General features: G+C 39.1%; 2 protein-coding genes across 3 annotated transcripts in view; one reads left to right on the top strand and one right to left on the bottom strand.

Annotated features, from left to right (window-relative positions):
* LOC5573590 (neurobeachin-like protein 1) overlaps positions 1 to 26,871 on the top strand; it is a 232,880-nt gene that overhangs the window by 59,696 nt on the left and 146,313 nt on the right. The window lies entirely within an intron of this gene.
* LOC5573589 (nucleoporin NUP159) lies at positions 2,140 to 25,428 on the bottom strand. Its single transcript, XM_021848944.1, has 2 exons — positions 24,787 to 25,428; positions 2,140 to 6,320 (listed from the first exon to the last, which is right to left on the bottom strand). The coding sequence occupies exons 1-2, from the start codon at positions 24,811 to 24,813 to the stop codon at positions 4,428 to 4,430; spliced, it is 1,920 nt and encodes a 639-aa protein (XP_021704636.1). The 5' UTR covers positions 24,814 to 25,428; the 3' UTR covers positions 2,140 to 4,427.

The following is a 26,871-nucleotide window of genomic DNA, read 5'->3' on the forward strand; positions in this document are numbered from 1 at the left end:
GAAAATTCGCAACTTCATGGAATCAACGCAGCCAAGTACGACGTTGTCCGCATCTCGGGAAATTGACCTCACGTCACACTCGAAGGAAGTAACTGTTGAATTGCAACACGAAACTGGGTACTTGATACGGTGCAGGAAGCACTGAGTCGCAAGGACCGTGGCCAATGGATTGCGGCAATGCAGTCAGAGTACGTAGCGTGGCGTTCCAACGGGACATGGTGGATCTTCCAAAGCGTTGAGGAATAAGTGAGTCTTCGAGATCAAATACGCTACGAATGGTTCTGTTGAGCGCTACAAGGCTGGACTTGTAATCAAAGGGTTCTCGCAAGTTAAATGTGTGGATTACAGCGAAACATATTCTCCTGTTGTCCGCTACGCCATAGTTCGACATTTTCTTGCGCTGGCTGTGCAACTGGATCTTCTCGTCTACCAAATGGACGCTGTGACAGCATTTCTCCAAGGTGATTTTGACGACGAGGAGATATATACGAAACAGTCCGAGAGCTTCCGAGACGATGCTGCTCCAAGGAAGGTCTGCAGACTGAAGTAAGCTCTGCACGGACTCAAACAAGCAAGCAGAACATCAAGCTAGACCACAAACTCAAGCGAATGGGACTGAAGAATTCGAGGTACGACATGTGTGCGTACTACAAAGTGACCGTTGGTAAGCTCATTATCGTAACGGTCGATTTTCATCTGTTTTACAACGATCAAGGGTTGGTCGACGATGTGAAGTGTGACAGTTGAGCGAAGAGTTAGAGATGAAGGACCTAGGCTTAGCCAAGCAAATTCTGGGACTGCGAGTCACCAGGACCGACGGCGTCATCTTCATCGATCAGGAACGGTACATAAATGAGTTGCTTGAAAATACAATCTCAGCTCCTGTAATCCAGTAGCGACACCGCTGGACGCGAATCAGTGACTGTTAAAAACAATGAGCCCACGAAATGAGGGGGGAAGAGAAAAGATCCAGGATATTCCATTCCGAGAGCTGATTGGAGAACTGCACAGCGCACGAGACCATACATCAGACATGCTGTTAGCGTGGTCAGCTCGTTTTGCAGTGATCTTGGGATTCCACACTAAACAGCGGCCAAACTAATTTCGCGTTACGTCAAAGGGGTTAAGTAGTGAAATCTAACGTACAGGAGGGATGCATATCTGGCGTTTCTGGATATAGCAACGCTGATTGGGCGAACGTTCCGGAGGCCAGACGATCGTTCAGTGGGTATGTATTTCTACAGTGTGGTGGAGCAGTTTCGTGGAGCTCCAGAAGGCAAGCTACTGTCGCTCTATCGACCACAGAAGCAGAATACATGGCACTTTTGATGGTCACTTAAGAGGAGTGGAGAGGATACATTCGCGAGCTGAATCTCTGGTCATCAAATGCGACAGTTAACCCGTATAGGCCTGAGTGAAAGCAAAAATACTGAATCTCTCACCGCTCAGAAAATTCTTAACGGATTCAAATGATTTTTTGTCTGATCACTGGCCCACATATCTAGTTTCTAGAAGTGGCCTGAGGAACTCGGAAATATTCCTGTGGCCGGAGTTATTCCGGTGGGTCACTGGGTCAAGTCGGGTAAAAAGGGCTATTTTTTACGACATGCCAAGTTACCTTTATTTATTTGCAATGACAATCATTCTAATTTGAAAAAATCATTAAGATTTGATATTCAACATTATAATTTAAGGGTTTTGCAATGTTTAAAATATACCGGATGTGGCCATTCGGACGTAATGCCTGGAAGAACCGGCCATAGATTTGTTGGATACTAAACCATTGTAATTCTCGAAAAGGAGAAATCAAACATAATTGTGCACTAAAATGCGTTCCCATGAGCTTGACACAGATGTTCAGATAGAAATTAGCCAATTTATCGTAAGTTTGAGGCGTCTCGGGACCCGAAAATGGTCATTTGTAGGATTAATCAAATGCAAAACTCATAGTTATCCAATTCAATTGTTTCTCAAAAGGTTTACACTGATGCAATTTTCTTAAAATCCCGTCATGTAGTGGCCACATTATAATCGATTCCGGAAATTATCTGTGACTTGAAATTTGCCTACCTCCAGGGGCACAAACGCACAGTACCCTTCTCACCCGACCTGACCCAGTGATTCAACGGAATACCGACCACATGAATATTTCCTCGTTCCACTGTCCACTTCTAGAAACTAGATATGTGTGCCAGTACACTGACAAAAAATCATTTGAATCCATGAGGAATTCGCTGAGCGGTGAGGGTTTTAGAACTTTTGCTTTCACTCAGGCCTATACACAGTTAGAAAAAATCACCGACGTCGGTAGTTCGTTTACCGAAATCTCAACAGCTGAACGGTCGGTAATCCGTTCGGTAAACGAAAAAATTACCGAAAGGACTGTAATTTGAACCCGACGGATCATCTGTCAAAATTACCGGTAGATCGGTAGTGGTTACCGAAGTTCCGCTTCTACCCTGTAATGTTATTTACCGAATCATCGGTTATTTTGGATTGAGGAAGCGAAATTGCAGATAATTTATCCGTCATGAGTCAATACATACGCTTATTTTTAAAACAAGCATTTATTTACATGGCACACATAATCTCCTTTATGGCACAATTCTTCCAATTGGTGGGGCAAGTTCCCTCTCTCGAAATTCTCTGTGCCATTACGGAATGCTGCTGACTCCAGGTGCATCATTGAAGGGTTCATATTTGTCGTGCTCCTTTACATCCTATAACAACAAGTATATTTGTACAGATCCTTTACAGATCATGCTCAGATGTGAGCCAAAAAACTAATAAATAACTAACCTGTAAAGTCACCTCCGAATCACTTCTTCCAAGCAGAGATTGAAGAACATTTCCCAAAAACAAACGGAATGGAACGAGTCTACATATTAGATCGCGGCTTATGTACAAGAGCCGATTTAAAATACCATTATGGCGGATTTGACGTTTCTTGTTCAAAGTTACCGACTACGGTATTCATTACCGACAGTTCAGCAAAATATTTCACCGAAGTCAGCACTTGAGCTTGTTAAACGATTTATCGGTAAATATTTTCACCGATATCGTTTATCTTGAATCAATTCACCGAAATTCCGTAATTTTTTTCGCAGATTTCAGTAAACAAGCCGGAATATACCGAAACGTCTGTAATTTTTTTGATCACCGATCTTTTTTTCATTTACCGAACTCATAGAGTCTGTTTAAGTGTGTACGGGTTAAAGCTCAATCTGTCTGGCTGAAAAGGAAATGGGCTACTCAGCAAGAACGAAACACATCGATGTGAGGCATTATTTCGTTCGTGAACAAGTAGAGGCGAATGCGATCAAGCTGGAAAATGTGGCTTTCAATTTTCAAGCGGCTGACATCCTCACAAATGCGTTACCAAGACCAAAATCGAAAGTTATTTGGTGTTATACAAATACCCGCTTAAGGTGGGATTATAGCGTAGTAAGCGTTGCATTTATAATTGAGTCAATAAATCATTCGTATACCTGTTCTGATGCTTTAATCATCTCGATCATAAAACGTGGCGTATGAAGGTATTAGGTATCGTACACAATTACGTAACGCATTAAGGGGTAGAGGGGAGCTAAGCTTCCGTTATTTATTGTAACACTACGGGGAGGGGGGATTCTGGTTACCGTTACGTAACAAATACCTACGATGGAAAAAACAAAAAAAAAAGTGTTTGCTAAACGAGGAAAGGAGGTACTTTGTTAAAAATAAAAAAAAAAAAATTTCTCCGTGAAACCTGCTTTTTTAATAAATTTGGGAAAAAAGAGGAGAGGAGGGGTGCAGTCTTGACTAATCTTTACGTAATTAGAGCCCCTCCTTCGGCGAAACGTTACTTATTGTTACAACCGGGGTACCAACAATATCGATTTTAAGCGGTACGTAATTTGTGTACCATGCCTTACAACAACAAAAAACCTAACCAATATCTATTAAAAGACGCTAATTACAAAAAACACGGAATACACTGCGTAAACCGCATGATGTAAATTCGCTTTATTAGAAATATATAAGTGACAATTTTAACTTCAATTCCTTGTTGAGATGGATCAGGATTGAGAAAAAAAATGTTTGCGATCTGTGCGGATTTTACAAATAGCGAACATAAATCACCTTATATAGTCACTTACCACTTTGGGCTCCTGCATATGCTACCAATTCTTCCAATGAACGTTTATCAACACGAGTAGTATTGGATTTTCCTCTAGGAGAAACGGAGCTTCAAATAACATGGCAAGTCGGAATAATAATGCACTTGTCTAATCATATTTATCGAAACATATGTTTATTGAACAACAATAAATATTAACTCAATCCTACCTATGAAATCTTTGAACAGGACAATACTGCTGAAACTGTCGAGAAACCCTCTCATTTTGCGATCAAATCAAGGGCTCACGTGGCCTGAACTGTCCACTTCAGGCCCTTCTCGTGACAGCTAAATCTTTTTTAACCCTAGCGTTTCGTAATCTGCCGCCGAAAGTTGCTGCATCAGCGATATCATCGAAACCCTCGTCATCGTTATCCAACGTTTCGTAGTCCAAATTTGCTACCCGATAGTATGCTCCGTTTCGTCTAGTCGGGAGGAATCCACTGTACAGGTGCGGTTCTTTCTCATTGTTTCCTGCGTAGTACGATTTTGAGTTAGATTTCTGTATGGAAAGGATATTTACGTCTTCTAATCCTGTCGTCTTCTCCGCAGTTGGTTTTCTGTTAGCTTCCACCGACTTGAACAGATCTACATCGATCGGTTTGTACTCTGCAAATAGCTGGGAAGGCGTTTTTCGAGAATAACTTGGATTGTTTGATGGTTTTTTGAAGTTTGGATTCTTCTCGTTCTGCGCTGAAAGAAGGACAAAATTGGATGGAGCCTTTTCCTCATTTCGAGTCTTCGTGACTCCAACTGGTCTGGAATGCTTCATTTGTTTTTGAGGTTCAAATTCGAGGAACTCATCGGCGTCGATCGCAACCTGGTGGAAGTCAGAACTTGAACCATACGCATCGCGCAGATCGTCAGTGTCCAGATTGTGTGTCGTTGGAGCTGATATTGGGTTTGGTTTCTTTTTCCTGCGTAACTTGTTCCGTTTGTTAGATACCGGCGTCGGGGAGTACAAGTCTTCGAGGGAAAAGCTATCCTCCGTTGGCTCTACGTGTTTGGTTTTGGTTTTGACGGAAACCTTTTGGGACTCGGATACACCATCGTAGAAAGAATTCAGCGCGGAAAATGGATCGTTATCGTTGATTGTTTGTACTGTGCTGCCTAAGGGCTTGTTTGGATTTGGTTTTGAAGGAGTGTGGAACTGATCTTGCTCATAGCGATTCGGTAGGCTCGGATAGTATTCATCATCGTCGTCATCAGTTGAACTAGGCGATGAACTGTGTGTTGAGGATATACTACTGATTGAATAAGTATTGGGATTTTTTTTATATGACGATGTATCGTAATCTTTTGTGGGTTCGAACAAATTTGATTTAGAATGCGATATTGGAACTTCATATGAGGTTAAGGGTGTTCTGAATGGGTTTTGCTTGAATCCTTCCAGTGGAAATTGATGCTTGGGAGTTTCAACTTCGGTTAATCGTGTGTGGCTAGCAAGATCCTTGTCAGAGTTAAAACTGGGGCCATCTCCGAAGAACGATGATGAGGAATGGAAGGATGGTGGTTTGCTATTAGTATACGAGGAAGACGAAGAATGTCCACCAAACTTACTACCCGAATAGAATTGTGAGGGCCTGTCTATTAGTCCTGGGAATTTGGAGGGGTCAAACGCATCCAAGTTGGACGAACCAAGCGAGGGTTTGCCAAATCCTTCGAAACTTGTACTCTCAAAGCTTGGTCTTCCGAAGGACGACCCTTGGTATGAAGTACTACCTTGGCCATAGGCGAATGGCGGTGACCCAAATGCTGGTGATGGTTGAATTGGGCCTCCATAGCTTACCGGTGGCTCACCAAACGTATTGTGATCGGAAAAGGACGTTTCATAACTAGTACTAAACGATTCGTCGTAGCTCTGGGGACTGTAGTGCGATAGCGGTGGATAGTTGACATTCGGTGGTCCATACTTCACTTTCGGCTTTGGAGGTCTTCTAGGTGGGCGTGGTTTGCGGCTGCGAGGAGGCAAAGGAGGAAGTTTTGGGCGGCGTTTGATAACTCTATGTATCTCAATTTCGTGGCGTTTCTGTCGATGTAGTGTTGGCAAATTGTGGTCATCTAGCAGTGGTCTTGCAGTGTTGGTGACATCGGGATTGGAGCCCTCTAATGCATTGTGGTTCGAAATTTCCAGTGCTACAGCGGAGCATATACAAAACAGCTAAAAAATAAATAAAAAGTAAGGTGTTTATTAGTTTTGTTTATTGCTGATCATGTTGCTTATGTCTGTCGGTGTATTCCTCATCGATGAATCTACAAGTTTGCAATGATTTGCGACAAAATGATTGATGTGTGAATATTTTTGCGCAGTGTTTCCCACACTTGTTTGACTTTTGTCCCCTTTCAAACAATTTGATTTAATTTTAAGTAAACAAAAATTTGATCAAATTATCAGGTTAGGTGTAGTTGTGGTTTGTATTCAGGCAAAATATTTGGTCTGATACTGGATAGTTCAACATTGTTGTAGGGGTGATCGGGGCAATATGGGCCGCCTAAGAAAAACGTCATGAAATGCATAGAAAAACAGCAAAAACTATTCTTTAAATGCTTGAGACTTGCACTTTACATGTTTTCTTCCATGTTATGTCGATAATTAATGTTGGCTTCAACTTGAAAATTATTTTAGGAACGTTTTTGAAAACCATGTTTTCCTTCGTGTTCACCAACCATATGGGGCATTTTATTAGTTTCACTTGAAATTGTCAATTCTAGTGGCTTATGTTTGATAGATACATAACACATAGTAAACAGACCATGTAATTCTAGTATTAAATTGCAACCTATTTTCTAGCAAAGTTTTCCTTTTGTAAAGGTGCAACAAGATGACTATGCACAAAAAAAAAACAAACTAGTATATTTAGGCAATGCATTTTTATATTAAATACACCGTTTTCTTTGCTTAAATCTAGGGGGCTCATATTGCCCCGCTCCTTCATTTTTATAATAATATTCTATTTTCCAATAATTTTGTTTGCGAATAAATCTAATTTCGCTCACGAAATGACCAGTATTATCAGAAGTTTCAAAGGATTGGTAAAATTTACCACAATGACAAATATAATTGTCGTATAGCCTTAATTGAAAACTGCCAAACTTATAAGCTTTTTAAGACATGAGCCAAATTTGTACATTTTTGCCCCATATTGCCCCGTATGTTCATATTGTCCCCATTGCCCCTAATTGAAACTACATAAGAGGGTCCGTAATTAACAATTCCAGGTGGATAGGCACATAGGCAGCGAGCTGGATAACATGGGAATTAAATGGAGGCTCCACTTGTGATCATTTCTATTATGGACACAGGCGAGGTCCATAGAAGGCATAAGGACATTAGTTTTATAACTGTGTATTTCGCTGGAAAACTTGTTGTTAGGCAAAACACGGTTATCCGTCTATTATTTCCAATATCAATTCGGAAAAGCGTCGAGAATGAATTTCAACTACTAAGAGATACATTACTAGCAATAAGCATTTTGCATAAAGATATTTGCAAAATTGACGTTTTGCATAAAGCAATTTGTTACAACAACATGTATTAAACAAGGCATATTATTAAGTTTATGCCAAACATCCACACAAAATTAAGCGCATCGTTCTTATGCGAAACTTTTCGCTTTTGTGTAGGTTTAGTACGATCTTTTAAAATAAAAAAAATGCATATTCCCATATTATGTTTTCGACAAATTTCAATCGAATTGCGCATTTGAAAACACCGATCGTTTTCAATTTTTAAGTAATTTGGCCGGTACAAATCTTAAAATCTTCTTTTGTCATTTTCCATTAAAATGTGTCGAGGGGGGGGGGGGGGGTGGGTTGTGCAATAAATAATAATATGGAAATTCAAGTAAATTCAACATTTTTTATTCTCCTATGCTGCAAAACCATGTTTTTACAACATATACCCGTCAATCAAAATGTATTGAACTATTATCACGTCATTTTTTTTTAACATTGGCCGTACATATATCATATTTCATGATTAGAATTTTCATAACAATAAACAACAATCTTCAGGTTTTTTTTAGCCATAATCTTGTCATATTCTTTGCAAACCTTAGCGAATATGAGATAACGTGTCCTGAAAATCAGCTTTGATTGCGCTCATTCTACATTCAGTTTTTATATTTATGGAGCAATTTTCCCCATAAATATGATTTTATTCTTTAATCAATAATAGATTAATAACGTATAAACAAAACAATGATGACAATGTATAGTAACACATTACGACAATGTATAGTAACACATACGCAGCTTGTAGATGATGATTACGATTATTTATATATCAAGAAGAAGAATCTCCTAGTAAAACATGTACCGTAATCCGGGGTAACATTAATCAGCGAGGTAACATTGATCGAAATGACCCTCCTCGTATAAAGTTTGAATCTACATTTTTCCTTGAAACATTTTCAATGCATGAATGGTGATTCTCATTTTTATGTTCATAATCTTATAAAAATGAGGTTTTCACAAAAATTGTGTTTTGTTCTTGCGTAACATTTTCAGCTTTTTGAAACAGTGATTTGTATGATTATGGATGGCACTATCGACATGAGTTCTGCAAACGATATTAACAAGAAAAATGCTTTTAGTACTAAAAACGGCATCGCCAAAAACGATTCCATTGTCAATCTTTCATAAGTATGTTCAATAAGGCAACATTAACAAATTACTTCAAATAATGCAGAACTTTCTTAGGAAATTGCCTACATTTAGACGTATTCCGCGACTCGAGGTGTTTTTAATTTTAAAATAACTCAAAAAGTAAACTTGTAAGAATTTGGCTTCAGGAATCATGATTTTAGTGAGTAACGACGTTCCCGATATTACCGAACGTTGTTTACATAGGTGATCAATGTTATCCCATATCAACTAAATAAAGAAATCGCCTAAAACAAATTTATAAACATTTTTTAATATTTCAGATAACAAAATCTAGTGTATAGTCAGGAGCGATGGGTGCCAGTTCTTGTTTTAAAAATAAAAAAAAACTTGTAACATTGCACATTCAAAAAAAAATGTTTGAGAAAGTTAAAAAAATATATTAATGTTACCCTGGATTTTAAAATAAATTTTAAGAACTAATTGCTGTATTGATTTGACAAGATGATTTTTGAAGGTTTATAAAAATGATGATTTATGGAAATCACTAAAATATTCTATTCTCTAACGCTACGCTGTTACAGTAAAAATGGCGTAAACTTGTCAAAGTTGCCATTTTCGCATTCGTGTGGCAGGTTCGAGATACTCTATGCCCAGGGAAGTCAAGGAAATTTCCATTACGAAAAGATGCTGGACCGACCGGGAATCGAACCAGACACCTTCAGCATGGCTTTGGTTAGTAGCCGCGGACTCTAACCACACGGCTAAGGAAGGCGTAAACATTATTCTAAAAGAAAAACGTTCAAGAAAAATTCCAAACGTATTGGTATTAACAGATATAGAACTTATAAGCCAATAACACCTGTTATCTCATGTAATATCGTAAGGACGAAGTACAAAACTAGCAATAAATCTTAATAGTTCATCTAAAGTTTCATATCAGTAAATACTTAAACAATTGTTCATATCATTTCTACACTAATTTATTTAGGAATTCCTTCTGATGTTTTTCAAGAAGTTTCTTCTTTGGTCCTGCTCGATGTTATCCAGGAATTGATTTCCCAATAATATTTTTTGGTTTTTTTTTTCTAAAAAATGCTAGAAAAGAAGAATTTCTAGAAAAGAGGCCAGTAGCTTTTTCTGATATCTGTAACGAAAAATTCTCAAAAAAATCTCTATGAAATATCATTAGAGTAATATCTGGGTGGTGAATCGTTATTGAAACTCTTGTCTACTGGTTCATGTTTGCTTACTTTTCTGTTTTGTTGGTTCCTAAACTAATTTTTGAACTCTTTTTTATCCATGTTTGGTCGCTTATTGCTTCCTATTTTCAGGCATGAGGTCTCTAAATTTTCTATTTTGAAGACAAGCAGCTACCAGCTCTAGATCAGGTTTATTTTAAAAAGCAATTAACATAGCGATTGCTATTTCCCTGGCCACGATCACAGGGTTTGACGGTGCCAAAGTAGAAGGTGCACCATAATAATACCCGTCTGTGAAACATATCACCTTCCCAATACTTTGGCACACCTCCAACGGTTCATGATTTATCATGAAACGGCTGCATTCAGGCGGAGGATCTGTTAATATGTTTCGGCATATTATCAGGTCCTCTTCGAACGGAGGGACCGCCAGGGCTCATTAGTTACTTATAAACCAGTGCTGGTTGTTTGATGTTTCAATTCGTTTACACGAGCTGTAGCATCCTTTGTACTAATCAGCAATGGTGGTTAAGTTTCAAAGCCAACGTGTGATCAATCGTTTTATAATGCAACATAAGAATGGGTGTTTGGTGGAACTGTGCGTTACACTCGTCGTTATTAAATTTAGTGATTGTGAAGGTGCTAATAGTGATTCTACCCCATTACCCCGAATCCCATTACCCCGAATGCCATTAACCCAAACGCCATTACCCCGAATTCCAAAACCCCGAAAGACCCATCACCCCGAATGACATTACCCCGAATTCCAAAATCATGGGAAAATGACATCAATATCATCATGTCCAGATAATTGTGAATTCGGGGAAATAGCATTCGGGGCGATGGAATTCGGGGTAATGGTACATTCGGGGTAATGGAATTCGGGGTGATGGGATTCGGGGAAATGGCATTCGGGGTAATGGGGTAGAATCGCTAATAGTGATTTTATAATAAAATCTATAGTGATGAAAATTTGAAAATTAAGGTGGAAGTGATTCTGATAGTTTTGTTAAAAATATAATAATAATGATGTGAACTCTACTAATTTAATAATGGCCATAATACATTGTGCAATCATTTTTCTGAATATAAACTTAATTGCCTAGTTCTTCAAACGTGCATGAAAAAAGTGTTAATACATAATGACAGCGAGTGCAGAAGAATGGATGGAAGTGATTTTTTTTTAAAGTAACTTTCTTGATCATAGTGCTAAATCATAGTTTGAATAGTAATGACTCTACAGCAACAAAAATAATGATACATTTAAATTGAATATCTTTTAATTACTTAGTAATGCTAACAGATGGTAATGCTAACAGATTTATATGAAAATGGTGTGATGTGAAAAGTGATATAATAGAAAGTATATCTGAAGTGTATTACGAAAGTTGATGAGTGATAATCGGTGATAAACGTGATAGTGTCGAAAATAAAAGTGACGATAGTGAGTGATGAAATGAAATGGGGAATAAGGACCTTTTAATAAAACTATTTCGTTCTTCACTTTAACCACTCTAGTAGCATTTCAGGTCTTATCATAGTTTGATAGTAGTCTAAACTACTAGACTGCAAAACTACAGTAAGGGCTGATTGCTGCTAGGGTACACAGTGACCATTTGAGCAACATTGCTTAGGAACGTCTGTGTGATGAACGCAATAGAGGCTTATAAAAGCAAATGCTGGGAAGGAACTTAGGGCAGATTAAGAGTGCCAGTACTACCCCTATCGCTACCGAAAAAAAAAAAAAAATAACATAGCGATTGCTATTTAAAGAAGAAAATACTGCTCATGCTTTGTATATTCGTTACATTCAATCGCAGACCTAGCACAAAATATATTAGATACAGAAAATATGTTTAAAATTAAAATTTGATGTATTACAAAAATTGCTATCAATTTGTTTCAAATTATAACACAATGAGATATTATTATTATAAATATTTGTTGTCATGTTCAATAAAAATGAAAACAAATTACGTTATAAAATGCTTTTCCCGGATAACTCAACGTGTTATCTTTTTGTTATTCAACCTTTCTCGGGAAAACGGTACATAATCCACTATAGACTATTACCGAAAATGAACCCGAGTTGAACATCCTTGCCGTCGATATCACATAATAGGCGACGACACCTATTACGTGCCCGTAGAAAAATGCCTATGCCGATGCCACAGCAAATTAAAAATCGAAAGCCAATGTTTCCCCTGCACATGAAGAAAACCAGTTTTCCCAGCCCTCCCCCTATTGGCTAGACGCCGCTTGGAAACGACCACCAGACATGGGAGAAAAATCAGCAAAAGAATGAGAAAAAGTAAAATCCATTGCCTCCGCTTTTCCGTCGCTTGTTTAATTGCCCTCACCGCGCATGGAACCTGGCCCGGATTTGGCGGGGGGTAAGGAGGCATTTGCCCCGGGCCACCAATCAAGGGGTTCCGCCAGGATCTAAAATTAAAACTTGAATTTGAACACTATTCACTCATGTTACTATTGTACCATGCAACTGATGTGCATAGGTATTGAAAGATCTGGTCATGTTAGGAGGTTGTTTTATCCCAAAGGTAAAAAAATCCGTAGTTGGTTAATGGTGCAATAATCATATATTTCTAAAATCTTTGATGTATTTCGTAAATTTTCTGAAAATTGTATTACTACAATATTGCGGGGAAATGTAAAAATTTGGATTTCTTCGCGGAAATAACGCCCAGCGAGCAATCTCTGCATAGAGCAAATGAACCTCAGTAAGCAGTGCAGTTTTTAGTTTATTTTAGTCACTGTCGATCTCTTAAATTAGTTATCGTCAATTAGTCCTTTTTTATTTAGGACCCCCTTCATGAGGTCTGACACGGGCCCCCTGAAAGTCCAAATCCGGCACTGCATGGAGCGGGCGGCGGCGGCACGCTGCTTCATTGCAAAGAAGGCAATTTTATCGACCCTGCCCGTCCACACTGGCTGTACCGTGAGTGGCTAACGCAAGTCACCGAAGGGTAGGTCACCAAGGCTTACTTCATTTGGAGAGCAGTGTCGCACGGCTCTCGGCGACATTCACTAATTCTTGTCAGTTGCCAGGCCGCTATCAACTACCCATATTCAGTAGGTTGGGGTATCTACCCAGTTCCAAAATGCATGTCAGCCGTTTTGTCGGACGTTATATCATGTCGTATGCAAATGCAATTAGATCGAACCGAAAACGATAGGGTTGTGAACTGCATCGGCATCCCCTTGAATTACTTTGTTGTCTTATGTGATATTTTTCAATCAAGATGTACTTTCAAACGAGAAATAATGTTCCTATGACAATATGCCTAAAGTTTATACCGCCTAAACAAAGAAATTGTAAAGGTGTTCTTAAAAACGTAAACTGAGAAGTAGACTCTGTACCAGTTTGAACGTATCGCCAGAAAGAAGAAGGTGTCTATGGGTTCAATGAACGGGGATCCAGAATCTTTTCGGAAATAAAATATTTTTCAATTTCCTGGGCACAGAGTAGCATCATTACTACCTCACGATATACGAATGTGAAAATGGAAACTTGGACTAAAAAGTTCGGAGATAATAAATGTGGAAGTGCATTTCTCGCATAACTTAGGACTACACTCTAGAATCCATTGGTAGTCAAGTGTGTAGAATGTTGTTTCTGAGCAAACGAATGAATATAAATCCAAACCATCCCCACAGGCAGCATCCATTTATTATGTATCACTGAAATTGGAACATTTTGACGTCAAGTTTTTGAGAAATTTGCTGTTAAAATGATTTTTTTTCAATTTTAGCCATTTTCATGAAAAATTACCTTCTTGTTTGGCGATTTATTAACTTAACCCCTCTACTGGCAGCTTTATTTTTCAAGTTGCTTGGATTTTATAAGATTCCTGGATCATCGATTTTGTGTTTGGGTTCCCAGCTTTTGCGTGTTGATGCCGAATTTGTGACTTCCGTTAAGGATGGATTACCAACTGTTGAGCTCGTTTCATGCTTGTGAAGACACAAATTTGTATCGTGGCAAAGTTTCATTTATTTGTTAAATAAACTATGGATGGTTCGTCACTGTAAGTATCGGCATAAGCCTTCATAAAAATATGAGCTTCGCGTACATATTCTTTATTTATTTGTCGCTATTACTAAAATATATCCTTTGAATACAGTGATACCTCCATGAGTCGATGTTCCATGAGTCGATGTTCCATGACTCGATATCGACTCATGGAACCACACTAAAAACAAAATTTCATGGTTACTATGATGGTCCCTAGAAGTAGCTTTCCAAAGGATTGCTGTTCCATGACTCGATATTTCTATGAGTCGATGGTCCCTTCAATATCATGGAGGTTTCACTGTAGTTCGATATTAAAATTGTCGACGCACTTATAGATCTTCTTCTTTCTGGAGTTACGTCCCCACTGGGACAGAGCCTGCTTATCAGCTTAGTGTTCTTATGAGCACTTCCACAGTTATTAACTGAGAGCTTACTATGCCATGACCATTTTTGCATGCGTATATCGTGTGGCAGGTACGAAGATACTCTATGCACTGGGAAGTCGAGAAAATTTCCAACCCGAAAAGATCCTCGACCGGTGGGATTCGAACCCACGACCCTCAGCTTGGTCTTGCTGAATAGCTGCGCGTTTACCGCTACGGCTATCTGGGCCCCTACGCACTGATAGATATTTTATTTTAATTTGAGGCTACATGAATTGCATCACTTACCAAGGTGAATCCTGATTATGTAGCTTTTGATCCCTCCCACTAACAAAACTCCTTCCTGTGAAAAACATGGAGACACAGAGGTGATCTCGGTCTCTAGTAGCAATGGATGTCACACTATCATTCCCCCGATGACCGTAAGGACGTGGCCGGCGCCGTTATTGTCATTACAGAGTTTGGAGTCCTTGAAATTGGACATTGAAGATTGTATGCTTCTCCCAAGCTACATTTGTTGGTTCCCTGTACAATTTTGATTATTCCGGCCAATCACGGAGTTGCAACTACGAATTGTACGGTCATCAATGCTTATGTTTATGCTATGCTTATGCTTTAGCGCACCTCTGGTTTTGAATTCTGAGATCACCATCAGAAAGCTGATAAGGAACTGAGTAAGATACTCTAAAAAAACTAGGTGAAAAACTCATTCTACTATTTAAAATAAAAATTGCGTCAAAATTCTAGACGGCTACCAAATGTTTTCGAATAAATTGATACTCTTATTCTTCACTCGACTCGAAAAAAACTCCAAAGATTGAAAACTTGTTTCTTTGTTGTACAAAAATTATGTTTGCATTGATTGCACTCGGTCATATAGGCCAAAATCGAAGAACGTGATTTTGAAATTCGTTCATTTCATAGGGCAAATACCTATACTCGCCTAGTTATTTGTAGCTGATCTTTCTCAGTTTTTTCTCCGCTTTCTGATGTTGTTCCCAGAATTCAAAACGAGTGGTGAAAAAACGGTTTTTCTGACATAATTCAAGATGGCGGCCAAATTCAAAACAATCGTCAATTTTTTTTTGTTAACTTTGACTGATTGCTATATCCTTCCCCTATACGATGCTACTAAGTTTGCTATGTGTTGCATAGGAAACATGAGACACATCACGCGAAGAAATACCCAAGGTTTATCAAAAAATAGGCTTTTTAGCAAACTGTTTAGCTAGCTGGTGTACAAGGGGTCCACCAATTTGAGAAAACCGAAAGGACCACCCTTTAGCATATACTAGCGAGCAGTGACATAACATAGGAATTCTAACGATGTGTGTCGATGGCGGCCTGGTTTCAGCAAGAATCACTCTAAAGCAATGATTGTGAGCGCGTTTTCTAGGTTTTTTTTTGTTTTGCGTCTGTTTCTATGACAACTTGATTTACTGCGTCTGACATTATTTTCATTTGTTGAGAAAAATCTTTATATAAAAACAAAATACTTTGAAGCGGCTTTTGGATCAGTAGGTATTTTAAGTGTTCCAATGACTGCTAATTCAAAAAAAAAAAAGAAATAAAAAAAATCAAAAGATTGTCGAGTTTCGTATACAGTCTTCTTTATTGCTATTGTTATAGCTACAACTATAAAAAATATCTATATATCTATAAAAAATATCAAGATAAATAATGAAATTCGTTATAATGCTTTTTTAAGTATGATGGCATAGTCTGTTTACCGTGAGCGGAAATAGGAATACTTATATGTAGTACCAAATGCAATCAAATAATTTTTATTGAAAGTTTTTCCAATTCACTTTAATTTGCCGCTGGTTGCCTGTTAGTTGAACTATGGATGTATCAATCGATTCAATAGTTATTTTTCATTAAACATTTTAACATACAGTAAACTCTCCATAACTCGATATTGAAGGAACCATTGAGTTAGTGAGGCTTCGAGTTACAGAACACAAAATCAGAGCAAGGGATTTTTTTTTTAATTTATATTTTATTAGTCATGTTTTAAAGATTTAGATAGTAATAAAGTTATTCATTGCAAATTATTTCTAAATGAAATTTTAACGAATCCAATTGAATTAAATTATCTTCAGAGTTTATGTAATTAACATAACAAATAAACATTTTCATTATTTTGATTTTAGTTCTTTGTTCTAAACATATTAGGGTTGGTTTCATGATATCTTCAAAACTAAAAGCTTTGTTGGGAACAAATACGTTGATAATTTATTGAAATATCGTCCATGCATTTGCCGTCCTCGTGCAGGTTGCGTATTTGTGCTGCAAATCTTCGTCAGCTACTCCACAGTGTTCACAGACTGGTGACGGTAGCAAGTTCATTCGATGTAAGAGTTTAGCATGTAAGATCTTCTTATTTACCAGCAAATAATAACAGCTTCTTTCTAGCGAATTCAGTAGACGCGAGTTTACGTTGAGCCAAATCTGCTTCCAGTTCAAATTTGGAGATTCACGCATGACCTTGGGAGTTTCTATTTGACTCAGCAAACGACGATGTAATGTTGAAGATGTTGAAATCGCTAGCACATCCTGAGAAATGTAAGCAAATTCTTGGCAAATTTGCTTGAGGCATGGGCAGTCTGTTGGGAGAGCTGCCAGGTTTGGGGGATTTTGTGTTGATTCTATAAAGGTTCTATAGAACGGCATACATTCCATTTCACAAAGATGTCTGTTCATTAGAAGCGATCTGCATTTGAAGGCCGGGAGGTGAAGGTTCAGGCCCCCTTTCTCTTTAGGAAGCGCTAACTGATGCATAGATACTCTTACAACTTGTCCTTGCCACAAAAAGCTAGAGATGAGCGACGTAATTTTTGCGATGTGGAGTTTGTAGATCGGCAATATTGAAGAGATATACCACATCTTTGACGAGATAAAGGTATTCATCAACAATACTTTTTGATGCAGTGAAAGAAATCGCATTTTATGGAGCCAAATTTGCTGGGCCATCTTCGCTATCAGTGTGTTCTAATTAAGAATAATCATCCGTCGAATTGAGTTAGTAAAGATGACTCCTAAGATTTTGACACTGTCAGTAGTCTGCGTCCTCTGTACATCTACTCTATTGCGAGCTGTTATGTAACCCACATCTAGAGCCGATGTTTTCTCTAAGTTCAATAGGGAACCTGAGCATCTCCCGAAGTTCAGAAATAGTTGCTTTACTCTCTCGATTTTCTCCACACACGTCGATATCATCGTTACGTCGTTGGCATACGCAACAACCAAATCGAACTGACCATTACAGACTTCTTGAATTCGATGCAGAAGTTGATGGAGATATATAACGAACAGGTGCATCGACAAAGGGTCTCCCTGACGTACAGACCGCTGTATCGTGAACGGTGCAGAGAGATGACCGTTTATCAGTAGTCGTGAAGATGAAAGCTCCGCGATAGATGATAGTAGATGTATCAGCTCAGCGTTAAAGCCAAGAGAATCCATTGTACCGAAGAGAAAACGACGATCGACTCGATCGAATGCATGGTCCAGATCGAACGACAAGAGTTTCCCAGAACGCCGATGTTTACGTAGTTGAGCTATCTTATCTTTTAGAGCAAGAGTCGCTCCGAAGATCGTTCGTTTCCCATTAGAACACTTCTGCACATTGCTAATGATGTTGTGGTCAGTCATAATACCATCAAGTCTGGACTTAAGTATTCGTGCCAGCAATTTGTAGTCGTAATTTAGTAACGAAATTGGACGGAAAGATTTAATGGTATTCCCCGTATTTTTTTTACGTACTAACACTATTATACCGTTCACGAATTCCGGCAAGATATTACCGCCTAGTGCTTCGTTTAAGAGCAAATTGAGCTCTCTGTGTATTATATCGAAAGCCCATAAATAGAATTCTCTGGGAATTCCATCTGAGCCTGGAGATTTACGAGCCGCACTGCCTTTGAGTGCCGCGAAGTGGTTGTCTCTGAGTACAGGTCTTTGAAGTAGTTGACAATGTGTTCTTGGATAGCTAATGGGTCTTCGATGATGTTACCGTTGCTTATCTCAATTTCGTTAATAACAGTGCGTTTTCGAATTCTTTCTCCCAACTGGAAAACTGATAGAGGCTCACCGGCAAGGCAAGTTTCATTGATTTTTTGGAACATCTGCGTATTCTTTCGTTGTAACATTAACATTTTGGATTTGATCTTGTTAATCTCCACTAGCGCGGCAGGATTGCCATGGTAGTTGTTGCAGGCTTCACGAAGCTGAGTATACAGATGTTGATGCTGGGTGTAGAATTCTCTTGACATATCCTTAGATTGCTTACGAAAGAAAGATTGCAGTCTTGGCTTTACAAAAGCAGTCCACCAGAGCATCCATGAGGTATAATGTCTTCGCTGTCGTGTCCAATAGCTCCATTTCCTCTCGAATTCTTCCAGAGTTTCATCAGTCAAAACATTGGTACGTAAGCTCCAAAAACCTCTTCCGTGCTCTCTACCCATTGTAGGTAAACAGAGTCTAGCCGTCAGCGCCAGGTGATCTGTAAACGAACACGCATGTGTGGTTGTTGTTCTCACATGAGGACGTAAGTTGGAGCTGATGTAGATCCTATCAATACGGGATGCCGAATTGTGGCAAATATAGGTGTGTTCGACTCGGTTACCATGTAATATCTCCCAGATATCGAGTAAACGTAGCTGTTGTGTAGTATTTTTGAGAGCCATACTGTAGTTACTAACACCTGTGGAGTCTTTCGGGTGAGTTACTGCATTGAAGTCTCCGCTCATGATAGTGTATTCCGCTTGATTCCGTAGATAAAATGCAACTGTGTTGTTGAAAAATGCTTCTCTGCTAGCTCGGTGTTGACTTCCAGATATCGCGTATATATTGCATAGAGTGATATTTTCGTTAATACGTACAGAAATTAGCCTAGAATCTAAACTTCGTGTGAGTATTTTATATAGTCTTTCAGCAGAATAGCCGTCCCTCTCTTGGTATGATCGACATTACAGACAGAGTTATATCCAGGGATGGATATAGAATCGTTCTCAATTTCTTGCAGAAATATGATGTCGAGATCTTGTTGTCTCACGAAATGTCGGAGTGCGTTAAGTTTGTTTTCGTTTGTTATGTTGTTAATATTGATGGTTCCAATATTATAGCTATGGAAATCCATTAGTGATATTTACGGTTGTTTCGTAGATCGTCGGTCGTGACTTGCTTTTTTCGGTTGGATATTATCAAACTTGTATTTTTTCGAACGCGTCCATCTGCTTGTGCTACCCGAAGAGGCTAAAGAGCTATCGCTGATTTCGTCGTCCAAATTCATATCGGTTGAAGTGTTTGAAACATGCGGCATTTTGAAGGGGCCATCATCGATAACAACTTCAGAAGACGCCGATGGAAAACTTCGTTCCGGACTCGTAGTCATTTCTGATCCTAGTGACGGACCTGATCCCGAAGCTGCCTGTACCGAGCTGCATTCCATATCAATAGCGGGAGCTCCATCCGCAACGTCTGCTTGAGCAGGTTGAAGCAGCGATAGCGGCGGCGCAGGTGATGTTGTTGGCGGTGACGGTGTTGGTGGAGATGGTGCTGGTGGTGACGTTGATGTAGAAGGGATAACGAAGGTAGGTCCTGCGTTCGTTTTAACTGCATTGGCATAGGAACCGGTCTTCGGATTAGCCCGAGTATTAGTATTGAGTCGTTCGTTGACACTCGCTTTTTGCACAAGAAGTTTTTTTATTCTGAGTGCAGGGAATGCCAGAGTGAATGTATACGTGGCAATGCCTACATGTATGTTTCTGGCCAAAATACCTGACGTATGTAGTCTCGCCTTCCACGATGATATATGATTTGATCGGGTTCTTCAAAATCATTTTCACCAATCGAATTCCTGAAGGAATTTCATCGAACGCATACTTGTCAGACCACGCAAGCATGTAGTCCATGATAGATTCGTCAGAAACATCTTCCGTCAGAAACAGACAACCGATTACACTAAAAATTTCATCGGTTGGTCACCACCAGCGAATGACCAATCAATTAAGTTTTCAGCTTGAACGGATAGCTGATTCTCCAGATTTTTTGCTGTTGAAAATTTAAGGTGTGATTTCGATTCATTTTCACCTTAATAACTGTGGAAGTGCTCATTTTGCCCATTCATTTATTACACTACGCTGAGAAGCAGGCGCTGTCCCAGTTGGGACGTTACGGAAGAACGAAGAAGATGGAATCTTGCTTTATAAAAAAAAAACAAAGATTTTTGTATGGAAACTGAAAGAAAGTTTAGGGTAAGTGTTCCCTTAGTTGTGGGTGTTCCTATAGTTGCGGTAGTGCCGTTTTCACTGATTTTAATACATTAGCCACAGAGCCAACACTGCCGATCGACGTTTTGGCTTGTTGATACACGGAATAGTTGAAAATAGCGTTCAAATGGCTTCAAAACTGATGAAATATCATTAAATTTGCTGTAACTTTTCTTGCTTGTACCAATAGTTGCGGTAAAGTGTTCCTATAGTGGAGGATCCCATAAGAAAACAACGAATACCGCAACTATATGAACACAAATTAAAAAATACCGCAACTAAAGGAACAGTGTACCAATAGTACTTACTTACTTACTTATTTGGCTTTACATCAATTATCTTGATAAAGCCTCGCCAACAATATTTCGCCAATTCCCTCGGTTCATGGCCGCTTCTCTCCATCCTCGACTGTGACCCACGCTCTCCAGGTCCTGGTGTACCTGATCAATCCACCTAGCTCGCTGCGCCCCACGCCTTCTTGTTCCGACCGGATTCGTGGCGAACACCATCTTTACAGGGTTGTTGTCCGGCATTCTTGCAACATGCCCTGCCCAGCGTATCCTTCCAGCTTTAGCTATCTTCACGATACTGGGTTCGCCGTAGAGTTGAGCGAGCTCGTGGTTCATCCTTCGCCGCCACACGCCGTTCTCCTGCACGCCGCCGAAGATCGTCCTTAGCACTCGGCGTTCGAAAACCCCAAGAGCTTGCAAGTCCTCCTCGAGCATAGTCCACGCCTCATGCCCATAGAGGACTACCGGTCTTATGAGCGTTTTGTACATCGTGCATTTGGTGCGGGGGTGAATCTTTCTTGACCGCAGTTTCTTCTGGAGCCCATAGTAGGCACGACTCCCGCTGATGATGCGCCTTCGTATTTCCCGACTAACATTGTTGTCAGCCGTCAACAAGGATCCGAGGTAGACGAACTCGTCCACCACCTCGAAGGTATCTCCGTCTATCGTAACACTGCTTCCTAGGCGGGTCCTGTCGCGCTCAGTTCCGCCAACCAGCATGTACTTTGTTTTCGACGCATTCACCATTAGCCCGACTCTTGTTGCTTCGCGTTTCAGGCGGGTGAACAAATCTGCCACCGTTTCAAATTTTCTCCCAATAATATCCATGTCGTCCGCGAAGCAAACAAATTGTCCGGATCTCGTGAAAATCGTGCCTCGACTGTTAAGTCCGGCTCTCCGCATGACACCTTCAAGCGCAATATTGAATAACAGGCACGATAGTCCGTCGCCCTGTCGTAGTCCCCGCCGAGACTCGAACGAACTGGAGTGTTCGCCCGAGATCTTCACGCAGTTTTGCACACCGTCCATCGTTGCTCTGATCAATCTTGTGAGCTTCCCGGGAAAGCTGTTCTCGTCCATGATTTGTGTACCAATAGTGGAGGTATTATTTTTCACTGACATGCCGTGAATTACTGCGATGAAATCTTTTTTCTCATTAAGTCAAAGGTCGTTACTTCCCGTTGCAACATCAGCATGTACATTAATTGCGCTTCTTGAATTTAGGCGGTTAAACGATGTTCAATCGTGCTTAGTACCTCCACTATTGGTACATCTACCCTAAACCAAACTACACTCAACTCTCCCTTACTCGATGATTCGTATCTTGATATCGAGTTAGAGAACCATAGTAAAAGTTAAATTTCATGGCTAACTCGAGGATCCCTTGAATCGCAGTTGCACTGGTTTTGTGTTCTGTAACTCGTGTAAGTTCAAGTCCTATATAGCATGTTAAATGGATTAGATTATTAAAAAGTTTTATAAATCGTAGTTTAAATTTAATGTAATTATTAACAAATTCTGTATTTTATACAACTTTGGCGAGCTGTTTCTCAAAATTATGACGTGCTAAGACATTTCTGAGAGCATCTCAAATTTACTAGAGACATATATTTTGATCCTTGAGACACGTTACATTATCATTTTTGTTACACTGTGTTATGTGCGATTTGGAACGTTAGCTGAGAAACAGGCTCTGTCCCAGTAGGGTGATGCCTATGAAAAGGAATGCGATTATTGAAACTTTTGCATTGAAAACATTTTTATTTTGGGGTTCATAAGGCTTACGAGTTGAGGGTTCTTCTTCCAGATTATCATCTGTTTCGCCGTTTGTATTACACAATATGTTATGCAAACAGTTGCACGCACATTTCCCCGAAGAATGCAGGCATGGAGCAGCTTTCGTTTCGTTCGTTGTTAAAAATGAGTACCCTTCACGAGACGTGTATTTTTGGATGCCTCTAAGAGCCCACAGTCAAGCCTATGCGTGCTCGTTCGTTGACCAAATTTGATGAGGAGTTTTCAAGTGGTCTTGGGGTAGCTAACACAAAAGTGTAAGTCCAAAACTTGTCAATAGATTACACTGTGAGTTAGAGTGAACCTTTATGATTATTTGTTTGGCATCGTACACAAATTACGTAGCACTGTATGGGGAAGGATTGTTGCACTGAAGCGTTCCATACACACTATTTAGGCTTTCCACATAAAAACGTTACAAATGTAAAATGACTTTGTAACACGATTAATTTGTTATATACAGTGATACCTCCATGAGTCGATGTTCCATGACTCGATATCGACTCATGGAACCATACTAAAAACAAAATTTCATGGTTACTATGATGGTCCCTAGAAGCAGCTTTCTGAAGGATTGCTGTTCCATGATTCGATATTTCCATGAGTCGATGGTCCCTTCAATATCGACTCATGGTGGTTTCACTGTATTTTGTTAAATTTATTGTGTTAGGTGTTACTTAAACACTTAAACAGTTAAACCTTATTTTACGAAGCCTTTATTATTTTAATTTACGTATTTTTTACAAAGTTCGTAAATTGTTCCGATTTAGATTGAGCACTCTTGCTAACAGCAAGATTCATTAGACGGGAATTGCCTAGAATTTGACAATTAATTAACTGTGCAATTAGATTGACTATTTAGAACCATTTTGAAATTACCCGTATCCTATATGGAGTGCTTATCGTATTACTTAATTGTCTTGATAGTAATACATATTCCTGGCCATATTTGTGCTAACTTTCAAAATATTCTGGCCTGGAAGGTCCTATACTACAAGTGTGATTTATGAACTGTTGAACTTATTTACATAAGCAAAGAGGTTCAGGGAGACATGTTGCTTCAAAATTTTTTTCTATTATTGTATAATATTCAAAAGATGCCATGTACTTTCTGGAATATGGGTCTTGAGATCTACCCACATAATATGAAATTATTAATGCAGTATATATTCATAGTAATTCAATAAGAGGAGTCATCAAATGTAAATAGAAATTAATGAAACAAAATCATGGACCATCCAACACATCTCTGAAATACAAGTTTGAAAAAAAAAAGAATACAGATTATTGTGAGAAAAGCTTGAAGAACTTGACAGCATATCATGACGAATACAACAGAAAAACTAAGTCATTTAAATTGTAAGTGAGCACAGCAGAAGTTCTAACTCCAAAACTTTTGGAAACATAAGTCCTAGGACTCACAAGACTTTTTTCTTCGGGAAGCTTTTATATTCCCATAGTGTATAGTTCTCGTAACAATTTCGTTTGATGTTCTTAATAGGAGCATCAAACGAAGCTATTACAAGAATTATCCACTATAAAAAATAAAAATGGTTGATAAAACAGGGCTAAGGATCACTGAGCTAGATTAACTGTTTAGTTCAACGTGCGTTTTTTCGTTAAGTAATTTATATCACTTATAATGGTTGTTGAATATCCTCCGAATGCAGAAATGCATTTTAACTTTGAAAAACATCCATAACAGTTCAACCGCAAGGCATGCAGAGCAGGTTTCGTGTGCTGAGATTTTCTCACTTTGTGAACGTAAACACATCGCTGTTTGTTATAGGCCTGTGGCAGCAAAGCTCAACATATATCCCATCGCCACTTTCTTCTATAATCATTTCACCATCATAGACATAGACACGACTCCCACTGTTCGCAATGCTTCTCAATTTCGTGACGAGCATTATCCACCCGTACCGGATATATCAATGTTGAAGCGAAAAAATGTAAATCTGTTTGGACTCATTTCGATACACATAATTGACTTCCATCCAAGAGGCTTGTTTCAACTTCCACCGTTTATCTTATTTTTCGATATTTACCGCGAGAGTCAGCTGTCGATAATCCATGGCTGCTCCAACTGTGATGGGTTTCTAAACTATGCGTGATTTCAGGTGTTTGCGGTTCAATTATTTACGGCTGCGTAGTTATCCTATTACGCGGTTCAAGTTCAGATGGTGGTTCACACCATTTCTCTTCGCTTTTTTCGTTCCACTTGGCGCTTGTTGCAGTTATTGACGCCAATAATTCAATTATTTCATATTTAACTGCCTTTTACACACGGTTTTATAACACTACGTTTCATTTTTATCCCGTTTGCTCTCAATTTGCCTTAATTATTCCTACTTTTCTTTATGATTCTTTCACTTATTGGTGCAAAACATCCGAATTAAAAACTAGATTTCGCGCGCACTTTTCTCGAACCGATTGGTCACTGATCCGATCAAACAGGCTCCCCTTGTTTTTATGCCCGGAGAAACGGTGGTCGGTAACGAAGTTGTAGTCATCCGGGTTGTCCACCGCTCGTGATGATAACGTTGCCACTTTCTTTGCCAAACTAACCTCCCAAGGTGCCGAGGATCTTCTTTTATAAAATTTGAACCTGATCTGGCGGCGGCGCCGTTGGCTCTGGGGCTCGGCTCGGCTTGAGTCTGCACGGTTTTCGGAGGCAGACGGACCTGAAGATGCAGCATGGTGACTTAGGGTGTGCCAGAAAAAAAACATGATTGAAAACTCAAGGTGCTCAATAAATACGACAAGTGTTGTAAAAATCGAGTTCTGCAACTAGGGTAATTTACGACTTCGGCACCATTAGACTATTATAGGCAATTACATTTTAAATGTCAAAATCACTATATTTTTCTCTCAAAACCTCAAACCTCACCAATGAAAACATTCAGAAAATTCTTTCTTCTGTCAGCTTCCCGCCGACGTGATTTCTGAGATTGGACAAACAATTTCGCCAGAGTTGTCATCAATTGTAATGAACACGCCTCAAATTGCGACTGATTTGGAGCTGCCGAACAGATTCGCCTGCAGTTCTTATGGGAAAGCTGCCGAAGAGAATGAGGCTGCCGACAATAGTCAAACTGACAAGAGATGTTCCAAAAAGCTTTCAACAAGTCTGTCGGTGTGAATCGATAGAGTATTGAGCAGCGCATAAATGTAAACAGACAAACACGTAATTTGTATACTGTTGTCCGAAAACATTAGGGGTATTCACTTAAAGTAGCGTAAACTGAGATGTTGGTAATGAAACATTTCAAAAAAAATATTCCTTTTCTGGCTCCAGTCGTTACAAAGTCTGAATTTGGCAATCTGGTTACCCAACAAAAATATCATGCTTGTCAAAAGCTTGTTTATTTGAATTACAAACTTTAATCGATTTGATTCAGACAAGGTTTACCTTAATGGACGACCCTTCGATTGTTTTCTTCAAGGTACCCAGTATTCTTCCAAGATCGTCCAGTAAGACCGACGAGTTGTACCGATGCAACAAGAACTCTTCATTAAACTTATTGTCTTAAAAATTGTTACGCCTTTGAATAATTTCACTCAATCATTCAAGAGATTCCAAGTGAAAATTTGTATATGTTTCATAATCGGAAAACAATGCGATCAAACCCTCAAATATTCGTCTACAGAACATTTGTTTCGACTAGAAGTCAATTCGACTGCAAATAATTAGAATCGATGCTCGTTACGTTATGTTTGGTTAAGAATGGGTAGACATATGGGCTGTCCATTCATTGCATAAGACAATTTCTCTGTTTTTCATTCAAAAATGATTTGCAAGGTGTAAGAAATCTTAAACCCCCCGTTCATCATAACTCCTTACGTAATAAATGAACGGCTTCATATTCGTTAAGATTCAGACACAACATTCTGATTAGTTTCGTTCCTCACTGTGACCATTCTACTAAACGAACAAAATCCGGCAATAACAGATCTTCTTCCATTCGAAACTACTTTTTCTATGTACATGCTCACATATTAATGTAACTTTTTCCCAGCCATTTTCTCTCCAAATCTATGAACAATACCATTCTCATCAACATTTTTCAATTAATTTCAAGTTTTGCCTTACTGGATTTCGAAATTTGTTGTTTATTTGTAAATAACGTAGG

Source organism: Aedes aegypti, chromosome 3 (assembly GCF_002204515.2).
Source record: "Aedes aegypti strain LVP_AGWG chromosome 3, AaegL5.0 Primary Assembly, whole genome shotgun sequence".
Taxonomy (NCBI): Eukaryota; Metazoa; Arthropoda; class Insecta; order Diptera; family Culicidae; genus Aedes; species Aedes aegypti.